The 10946-nt window shown below is 43.0% G+C and overlaps 1 protein-coding gene across 1 annotated transcript; it reads right to left on the bottom strand.

Moving 5' to 3' along the window:
• Window positions 1–2576: 2576 nt before the first annotated feature.
• Window positions 2577–10528, bottom strand: kbtbd8 (kelch repeat and BTB (POZ) domain containing 8). Its single transcript, XM_080460711.1, has 5 exons — window positions 10491–10528; window positions 7790–7997; window positions 6913–7219; window positions 5164–5983; window positions 2577–4300 (listed from the first exon to the last, which is right to left on the bottom strand). The coding sequence occupies exons 1-5, from the start codon at window positions 10504–10506 to the stop codon at window positions 3837–3839; spliced, it is 1815 nt and encodes a 604-aa protein (XP_080316837.1). The 5' UTR covers window positions 10507–10528; the 3' UTR covers window positions 2577–3836.
• Window positions 10529–10946: the final 418 nt, after the last annotated feature.

Here is a 10946-nt window from a genome sequence, read left to right as displayed (position 1 = left end):
GTATTAACTATATAGGGTGACAAGACTTTTGCACAAGCCTTTTTTTTTTCTCCTGTTATTTTGAAAGTGTAAACAATGGAAATAAAACCCAATTTTTTGTGACGTTATGGGAATGTCTCATCATGTAATTTGAGGCATTTTGGAGATTTTTTTCAGCTTCCCCTTGGCTTCATTACTCACATTCATACACATTTTGACCCAGGCTGCCCAAACTTCCAATCCCCACTGTAGATATTCTCCTTTGCTTTGGTGGAGGAGGGGTGGGGGGTGTTGTCTCAGGTTCACCATTGACTAGCTTTTCTCTTTTTTTGCTTTTTTCCTGTTGTCTTCTGCTCAAGAATTTGTTTCCAAGTCTCAAATCTGAAAAACAAAATGACGTCTGTTGTGTAAAACAATGCTGGTTAGTGCAACTATCTAATTAACTATGTGTAAAATAAAGCCCGTCCAACTGATCGTCATTTTATATACTGTAAAACATAAACAAAGACAATCACTAGACCTGCTCGTATTATGTTCAAACTTTATTGAACTTTATTGGCGTCTTACTGGACAAGAAGTCAAGATGTGAGCAATTTACGTCTGCAAATGACAGGAGGGAAACACTAAGTGCAGGAGCTTGTATTAAACCGTGCACCTGTGTGGTGGTCCTAAATTTGTCTTTGTGCGACTGAAATATTTAGCTTGCTCGTAAGCGTACAGTCCCGACATGACAGAATCATTATGCTTTAAAAGTCAATCCATCTCGTTCTGGAGAAAGAGGGAGAAGCAGTTTTTACTGAGTGGTTTGCGACTTAGTTATTTTTTGACATTTGTGCCTAAACTACTGACGCCCTTGTTTACAGCATATTGTTCTCTGCACCTTGTGTGGTTTCATGACAAAATAGAGGGCAAACATGAAAGCTGCATTGTTTTCTGCCAGACGTCGTTTTCAAAACTTTGCCGTGGAAATTGTGGGAAAATGTTCTCACTCTAACTGTAAGCTCATCCTCCCTCATCACAGGTCACGTGTGTATAAATGTAACTACACCAACGAGCACTATGAAGAAAAAAAAATGAAAAAAAAAAAAACAGAATTAATCAACGAATTACACTTTTATTCATTTTATTTTGAAATTATGTGCAATGTGAATTTCACAGTTGAGCTCAACAACCACTAAAACCTGAAACCCAAAACGGACAAACCAGCAAAATAAAAGTGAAGGAAGAACTGAAGACACACACACACACGCACACACACGCACGCACGCGCACACACACACACGATGGACTAGCACCCATAGGTAATGCATGAGGACGATCCGGGCGAGCCGACTGCGGCGACTCCACACAGAGAGCAGGTTAGTCTTTTTTTTGTTTTGTTTTTCTATTTAGCTTGTTGTAGTATGTGACTGGTGTTTGAAAAAAAAATTAAACATGTAACAATGCAGTTACTTGATCTGTCATGCTTTTGTTTCAGTGAGATGATGCAAAGAAAAATACTACGGGTACTACAAGGGGAGGGGGGGTAAAAGAAAAACTGAATCACTCGTGCAGTAATCGCAGGATTACTCTACATAACTAAAAACAAATTACATAAAGAAAATATAAACAGCCACTGGAGACAAAAAAAAAAGAAAAAAAAAATCACATCTATTTTTTTTTTTCAAGTTATAAAAGAAACTGAAGATAAGTTTACAAAACTGTGCAAGTACAGCAAACCTATAGTACAGTATATTACACATAAAAGAAAATCTTAAATACAGTACTGTGTATCAGTAGAAATCCTGAGAGTTCTCCGTTCCTGGTTCTCGAATGGCCGTCTGTAGATGTGCATGAAGCTCAGACCCTCTAAGACGCCTTGATTCTGGATTCTGTTATGTATTTTTTTTGTTATGGGGGGGTGGTGGGGTGGGGAGGGGGGGGGGGGGGGGTTGCATTGTTCAAGCCAGGTTCTCGTCAGTCAGCAGTGGATCTTCTCTTGGAGAAGTTAAGAGTCCCAAGTGCTAATTGAACTGGACCGGTTTAAAAACTCTTTCAATGATTGCTCTGTGGGTACTAAACTAACTTTCACGACCTTAAGAGGAGCACTCTTTGTGTTGACATATAAAAAAAAAAAAGAAAAAAAAGGAGAGAAATGTGTAGTGCAATGATGACACAGGAACCTGCGCGAGGAAACAGACAGCACCGAAAGTGTCTCACGCCACAGTAGGATTCTTCTGTACAAGATTGTCAAAAAAAAACAACCAAAAAACAAAAAAGCAGCACCAACAGTTTGTGTCCTCTTGTGTGATGGCGTGGTAAAGACGGATTCATGGCCGTTGAAGGGTGCTTGGTTAAAGTTGCAGTGCAACGCCGAGTAAGACTTCACGGATGCTCCTCTATGGGGGGGAGGAGGACTAACGATCAAACCCACGTTTGATTCTCTTGCCACAGGCACATTGGCATCGCGAATGATCCGCACTAAAAATGACACACCCCACCTGCACCCGAGCAACAGCCAGACAATCATTATTGGTACGACTGATTTTTCCCCACCAGCGGACACAAGCACACCAAACAATTAATGCACTTTTACTAAGGTTATACAAAGTCATATAGCCTAATCACAGTTCAATGATTTATTGCTACCACAAAATTCCTTTTTTTTTTCTCTTTTTTTTCTTTTAAATGTCCACAATAACTACAACAATCCCTCAAATGCCGCATTTGGCCATTTAAGAGGAAGGCGTTTCTCAAATGATTAGATGATGTTCCCAAAAAAAAAAAAAAACAACCGAGCCACTCGACAGCCTGAAATGTCCCTTTGCTCCTAATAATCATATATTTAAAGTTTTTTTTTTTTTTTTGTTTATTTTTTTTGAGGTAAACCTGTTAGTTGGTCTGAACTTGCCACTTAGTGTTGCCACGAATTTGACTCCGTCCTTATTTCTCCAATGTGGAGAGAGAATATTCAAAGACTTCACTTAAGTTTTTCTTCGCGTGCGACACAAAAAAAAAAAGAAAAAAAAAAAAGAAGAAACTGATGCCGACTCAATGCTCATCTGGAATCTCCAAATACAACTTGCAAGTAGCTCAGAAGCTGCACATATTGAATAGTTTTGACACACTGACGCTTGTGAAGGGGAAAAGGAAGGAAGGGGGGGGGCAAAAAAAAAAAAAAAAAAAATACACAAGCTTTAAGAATACTAATGCACACCTCAAAAGTATAACTGGTCTACAAAATAAGCTAAACACAGAATAGAAAAAACACACATACACAAACCTCAGAGCCAGCAACCTACTAGTGAGCTAAGGTACTCCTCTTACCCGTATGAATATATAGTTTATATCGTCATTTACATGTGTATATAGATTTTTTTTTTTTTTCCACTTTATGCCGACACATAGCATCCATATTTCCAGAGGGCTCCTTTACCTGGCGGACCACCCTCACGTTGCATGCTTTAACAATTGTAAAAATCCATACCTTAGTCATGTATCTCAAACAAACAATGAGGAAAGAAAAAATAATAATAAAAAGTCAAAAATAGAACAACATGGCTCAACAACAAGCAAAGAAATAGGATAATTGCACTTATGATTCATTGTACGGTTTTGTTAAACAAGCCTCAGTGTGGGTTGTTGGTGCTGTGTGGGGGGAAACCAAACAAAAACAACAAAGAGGAACAAAAAAAAACACCAAAAAGAAAAATACTGCAATCTTTAAAAGCACCCCCGTTTTGATCATGTTAAACCAAAAGTAAATTGACTTAAGACTTAACCAGAAATGGTCCGTGTGGTGCAAACCCAGGGTAACACCAGGCACAAGGCAGGCAGGCAGGCCCTCCGCCTCACTGAAGGAAGCCCCTAGAGGCACCTCAAAGCACTTTCTGGAGACACTGTGGGTAAAGTTTGGCCACCACGCATTCAAAATGGCGGCCCAGATCCCAGAGGCGATCGGGGGTCTCGTACACTTTGGTCCATGCGTCCGCCTCGTCGTCGTACTGGTACAGGGAGTTCTTTCGGCTGGTGCGGAACACGTGCTCCTCCACCATGACCTGCGTGGCTCGCACGAACAGGTGCAGCTTGCCCTGCAGCAGCATGGCCTTGATGTACGGGCTGGTGGCCTGGTCGAACGGGAGCTCTCGCCTGCGGCTCCACGTGTTCCTCTCGATGTCGTACACCTCCACGGTGAAGGTGCGCTGGTGGTTCCTGCAGATGCCCGCGATGTAGTAGATGCAGTTCTTGTACAGGGCGGCCAGGCCTTGGCTCCGCGGGACGTACATCGGCGCCAGGTGACTCCAGTAGTCCTTACGGGGATCGTAGCAGAAGAAATATTCTCCTGTGGGAAGAGAAAATGATGTGGTTTTTAGAATCAACCAGAATCATTGTGTTGATCCCCCGAGGGAGACTCTGGATATGTCCGCTACTATTTTGTTTGACACCCCTGATGTAAGCTCCATTATCTTTAATTTATTTGGTGGAAAGTTTTAGTCATTAAGTTGCGTCTGTACTAGACCAGGGGTGTCAAACATAAGGCCCGTGTGCCAGAACTGGCCCGTAAGAGGATTCAATGCGGCCAGACAAACCACAAAGCCAATGGGAAACATTTCAAGCAAACTCATTTTTTTAAAACAAATTTCTTCAGAGTAGCAAGACACAACACTGACACCCGACTTGAGATATCGACGATGCTGCCATGAAAAGATGGCGTCGCTGTTATTATCACACCAGCCTCAAAGCCATGCTGTCAGGGTGAGCTTGTACAAACATGCACAATGCAACAGCTATAGAAGTTTTTTTGGGGGGACATTTTACTGTATTTTGCACTAGAAAGTATCATTAAAAGTGGATAGATGTTGGAATTGTAGTGATTTTCGGTAGTAATTGTTTGGTTTCACGTATACTCTGCACTACAAGAAAAACTTTATTGTTTAAATTTTAAGGCATCATATGTACAAAGATTACAAGAAAGCAGAGAACAACTACCTCAGAAATTCCCTTTTTTTTTTTTTTTTAAACCAGGACTTTTGCAGTAGGACAATCTAATCAGATTAGATTCACCAGTGTGTCACATATCCAACATGAGCTTCTCAGTCCCAAAAGACAAAGGATTTTTAATCTGGGCTGAATCACTCAGTGTGATTTAGTTTGACATTTTATAGATGTTAATTGCATCATTCTCTATCTGCTGCAAGAACTCACCTTGGAGCACATAGATGCGGTCCCTGTACTCCAGAGCGCTGTGAAACTCCATGGCCACCGGCATGGGAGTGACTGCCGTCCAACAGTTGTCCCTGGCATCGTAGCACTCCACAGATTTCAGCGCGTTGCGGCCGTCGCCCTCGTAGACGCGGCCTCCCAGTGCAAAAAGCTTCCCGCAGCAGTGCACGAGCCGGCAGCCGATCCGGGCCCTCAGCAGCGGAGCGCGCGGCAGCCATCGGTTCCCCGCGTGCTCGTACTGCCAGAAGTCACTCTCCGCCCGGTGGTCTATGCACACCTCGCTGTTGCTGGGCCGGTACCCGCCGGCGATGTAGATGTCGTTCTCCGGGGACACCAGGATACCGACCTCCCGCAGGTCGTTGGGGGGCTTGCAGAGCTTGAAGACCCTCCCCGCCACCGAGTCCAGGCAAGGCACCGTCTGCTTCTTCCCCGAGTGTTTATGAGCAGCGTCGAAGCAGATGATCATCTCGGAAGCAGTCATACCCAGGCGCTGCGGGCAGCCCATGGTGCCGGGGAGGTGGGCCTTGACCTCGTCGGGGTCTTTGGACAAGGACAGAGCGCAGGCGAAGGGCGCCGGTATCCGACTGAAGAAGGCCTCTTCCAGTAAAGGCAGGCGGATGCATTGGGAAAACACCTCGGCGAGGTGGACCTCGCGGCCCGACAGGTCGTGCTCCAGCCAGCGGACGATGCTCTCGTAGACGTGCTCCTCCTTCTCCACGTTGAGGTCGTCGTTGTTTAAGATGCTGACCAGCTGCTCCTTGGTCATGTGGAGGAACTCCTGCTCCTGAGACACACACAGGAACTGCCACAAGAACACAAAACACAGGATTTAGCGGACAAACACACAGACACGACCAGAAAAAGTTGCTTGGAAATGGAACCAGCTCACTTTTTTTTTGTTACGGGGAAACAAAAACTCTTTTTTTCACTAATCACATTCTTTCACAGTCCCACCTCTTTCCACCTATCACAGAGTGGAATAATATTCTGAAAGTGATTCCAAGTGGTCAAAAGATGTAATCCAGTGAAAATTAAGAAATCCATATTTTTGGAAATGTCCTGATGGAATTAGCAGCATTGGGTCGAGGCCATTGTCAGTGTTCAACGGTTCGACCAAAGATTTTGGTTCCACATTATGTCGTGTCGTCTCAAAATGATACCTACGACATGACTTGACCAAATCGGTGCAATAAAGTAAAAACCGTCAGTTTCAGTACAGAGGGTGAGGAGCTTGGAGGTTTTTCTCACGTCACTGCTGAGCTTCACTGGATTGATTTAGATCCTTGAGCTTAATCCAACCGTGCGACATGAATCTTACACAGCAGAGCTTTGAAAGACGACATCCAGTAACTTAATGTTATGTACAGTATACAAGTACTTTGCAGGTCAGAACACAAAGAAAAAGTAAGTATCAGAAGTGGAAAAGTGTTTATATCGATTAATAATCCATTAAATAAAATTAGAAATTGTGATCAGAGCATTTCAAAATACTTTTAAAACAACTTTTAATAAGCGTGCTTTTGAAAGAAAAGAAAAAAACCTGAAACAAAACAAAAAACCAACCCAGACTGTTTATATTGTAATATTTACAACAAAGCTAAACTCCTGGAATCAGAGTCTTTAAACATGAACGAGACCCAATAAACAATCAATTTTCTTAAGAATTTGCTCTCCAGAACATTGACTGGCATATTAAACCTGTAAAAATCATTCAATCCAGCACCCACTGACCTTCTTGCGGATGTAATCCTGCGAGCGCTCTCTCAGCTCCTGGTGTCCGTACGCATCAGCGAACATGTACACCCCTATACAGTTCTGGGGGTCAAGTCTGCTGATCATGAACTGGGCACACTGGTCCTGGAGAGCGGGGATCTGGAAAATGCTGGCTGCAGTAAACAGGGCCTGGACGTTGGACTCGGAGAGCGTGACTCTGGACGTGTAGGCGTAGTCCAGGACGAGGTGCATGGACTCGGACTCCACGCCGACGATTCGGACCTCACGCTGACTGCTCTCTGTAAGGCCGCTGGTGAACATGGACCTGAGGGCAAAGGTCAGGAGAACACAGGAGACATCTTGTCAAAGAAAATCTGAACCCGACTCAGGGCTGCACGATATCAGATGAAACTACGAGAACGACAGAAATTGTGCCGACAAAACGGTCTGCAACACAAGAATTAAAAAAATCATAAAAAAATAAATAAATCAATGCTTTCTCGGAATTTTGTTCCATTTGCTTGGTGTTTTGGTGGCTCAGATTGGAGCCTCTTGCGGGCCGGTTTAGACCCAACCGGAATTATGTTTGACACCCCTGCACTAGATTACACCAACAGCATCGGAATTAAGAATAACGACCACATTGCCCACTGAGGCAGGAGCAGAGTCAACACACTTTACTGTCCAACGTCGCATCTGCAGTGATGAACAGCAGGACAGTTTGCATTAAAATATAAAGACCGTCACTACATCTAATCAGGTTTTCCACCTTCCAAAAAAGGGAAAACTGTGACATATGTTTCTCTTTATGACTATTTGCATTTTTCCATTTCAGAGTGTTTGTTTGTATAAATAGTCAACACAACAACTTGAGCACATTTACGATGCTTCCTACCTAAAATACGGGCTGATGGCAGCGAGGACATTTCGGTGGCAGGAGAAAGTCTTGCCATGGTCCACTTCTACGACGATGTCTGTGAGCTGTGCTTCGTCGTACAAGGCTTTGAGCTGCTGGAGGATGTTACAGGCGTGAACAGCGTCTACTCCGTTGTAGTTGGAGGTCGGAGATGTCCCATTTTGTATTTGTAACAGCTTCCCTACCTCTGAAAAACACAGAGAAAAAACATGAAAGTCAGGTGACGAAGTGGCAAAACCTGTCAAAGTTAGTATTAGTTAAAGTCAAATTCAAAAACAAGCATGCACACTTGTTTTACAGGGGGTCCACACACTTCAATGTAAAGTTTATCAGTTTATCTGCGCTGGAGGCTTCAAGTTCTCACAACACTCAACAGATGCAACAAGCAGGTTCTAAATTTAGAAATAATGCTTAAAGGAAATGACAGAACTACTTTCTTACCCAGGATGAGAATGAATAAACATATCACATGTGAATATAGTCTAATATTAAGGAAGTATTCTACAGTCACGTCTGTTTCTTGGAAGGCAATTCAACCACATCACACTACTTATAAATCAACATGTCGAAGGTTATTGTCATTAAGTCCTGTTTGATTGGCCAGTGAAGATGATATAATGCTAAACATTCATTAAATAACATTCTTACAAGTCTTTCTGCACATATTCATATTGTTCCTGATTTTTTTCCTGAGACATAATGTGTCATATACTAAGAAAGTTTCACATCTGTGCACTGTCAGGATTATCGATTCAAGTTGTAAAAAGTGTTTGAAATTCTTTTGGCTAGCGTTTCCCCCCCAGTTCTGGTGTTTTCAGACGTCTCACATGAAGTGGGCAACGTCAAACTCCGCAGACGCCTGTTAATGACAACTCTGGACAGGGACTATTGTCTGAATTGAGAATCTGAGTCAAAAGCAACAGAGTTAATTGTTTTGGGGACCCAAAGAGGAAGGGTTAAAGGTCAGTGCTCATCTTGACTCCATGTCACTCAAGATAATAAATCAAGAAAGAAATCTGGGTTTAATTATGGACTACGACCCAATTCAACAACCACAAGATAACAAAATCACCTCACTACCAACAATATTGCAAGACTTAAAGGATTTCTGACCAAACACAATTCAGAGAAACTTGTTCATGCATTTATCTTGAATATTGTAACTGCGTTTACAGGTGTCAGTGTTTTAATAGCTCACCCAGAGTCTCCACCAACACAAAGAGGGTGGAGCACACTACACCTAAGCTTCTATCTCTGCACTGGCTGCCTGTCTGGCAAAATTCTCAATCAGACTTCCGGTTCATAAAGCTTTGAATGATCCTAAATACATCTCCGGTGTACTAGTAACAGATGAAACATCAGGACCCCCGGGGTCCTCAGATTTACTGAATGTTCCCAGAGTCAGAAGAAACAAGGTCAAGACGCTTTTAGTTCCTACCCTCCTCACCAGTTGAACAAACTTCCCTCTGACATACTGTCTTTGAAATCAGTCCTTAACATTTTTATTGGTTCAGGCTTTCCAATAAACAATATATTTTGTGTATTTTATCGTCTTAATTAAGTTTATCCATTTATCTACTGCTTATGACTTTCACAATGCCTTTGTTTTAACGCATTACCTTCATTCTCTTGTAAAGCACTGTCTGAATGGGGTTGTTTAAATACATTTGCATGGCAAAAGTGCAAGCCTATTGTTTGTGGAGTGGTTACTTTCCAGTCACAAGCATGTGGAAATCCCACCGCTGGGGAAACAAAAATAATAATAACTCATGTGGGATTTATGGTGTAGATATGTTAGTTACCAACAACAAACCATTTCGCTCGTTGTGTAAACTGTCGTGCACTTTGTGGTAAATAAACGAAAGGACACATACATTGGTGAATTTAGTAGTGATCAGTCATGATAGTGTCTCCGATCACACGTGATTTAAAGGTAACTTCAGTAAAATAGAAAGCGAATTGCTGAGACTCTAGTGTCGCCTCGTCGTGTCAGCTGTTGAGGAGGAGAAACTTTCCCGTCCTGAACCTCGTGTTGGTGAGGAGCTAACCCGTTGACAGGACAAAGACGAGCTCCGGATGAATAGAAAACTTCTCTCACGCCAGGTGGTAGCTAACAGGCTAACCGCACATTGACTGCCCACTGTCCCCGGTAACTCACTGCGAGGCTCACCACATAAACACACTCAATAGGTCCCCAACCACCAGAGCAGATAGTTTAGCTGGTTGACGTGCAGGCTTAACTTTTAGCTGACAGCTAAGCACCGAGCTAACGTTAGCAGGCTTTTTCTTTCACACAACATTACGAGATTTTAGAAGCGATAAAAAGCTCAAATGTTTCAGGTGGAGACATTTTCAACCGGCACAGACTCCCCACACCCGAATCGATGCTCGGGCACTCAGTTTAGTATCGGCGAGCTTCAAAACAACTTGTCTTAACCTTCGTCTTCTGTCATAAACAAGTGTTTTTACAATCAGCTGTGGGTCGCGAGCTAACGTTAGCCACACCGCCGGGCTAACGACAACCAACAGTTTGGAGGAGTCGTTTCAAGCCGCATGTCACGACTTCCTCCGTCCACCTGTGAGGCGACACTCGGTGGACATTTGAGCGCACGAACTACAACTTTAAAAGGCGTTATTCTGGTCTAATCCGGCCACGAAACATTTAAGATTTTTTGCTAACCTCCACTGGCAGCCATTCTCTCCGGTCTGTCTCGGTGCGGAGCCCCGGAAACAAGGATCAGCCAATCAGAGAAGAGCCCCGCAGCCGTCAGCCAATCAGAGGCCTCACATCTCAAATAGGAAAAAGTTAATGCTGGATGGGTCAATTACATACACACACACACACACACACACACACACACACACACACACACACACACACACACACACACACACACACACACACACACACACACACACACACACACACACACTCTCTCTCTCTCTCTCACACACGCACACACACATACACTCACTTTTTTATTTTTATATTTTGCCGGGATTAGGAAAACATTTAAATTCTCTAAAATCAAGAAACAACATCTTTTGAAAATTGCTATACAAACAAAAATGTAGGTTGCATCCATAAGGTCTCATAGAAACAATTGATCCATTCATCCATCCATCTTCTATCCCA

Source organism: Lipophrys pholis (assembly GCF_963383615.2).
Source record: "Lipophrys pholis genome assembly, chromosome: 4".
Classification (NCBI taxonomy): domain Eukaryota; kingdom Metazoa; phylum Chordata; class Actinopteri; order Blenniiformes; family Blenniidae; genus Lipophrys; species Lipophrys pholis.
This window is presented reverse-complemented; position numbering and strand designations above follow the sequence as displayed.

Bases quoted from the DNA above. Each gene is read 5' to 3' on its own strand.
- kbtbd8 (XM_080460711.1), bottom strand. The intron at 7,220-7,789 runs GTAGGAAGCATC...CTTTGCCCTCAG, and splicing joins GCCATCAGCCCGTATTTTAG to GTCCATGTTCACCAGCGGCC. The intron at 5,984-6,912 runs GTCAGTGGGTGC...TTCTTGTGGCAG, and splicing joins AGGATTACATCCGCAAGAAG to TTCCTGTGTGTGTCTCAGGA.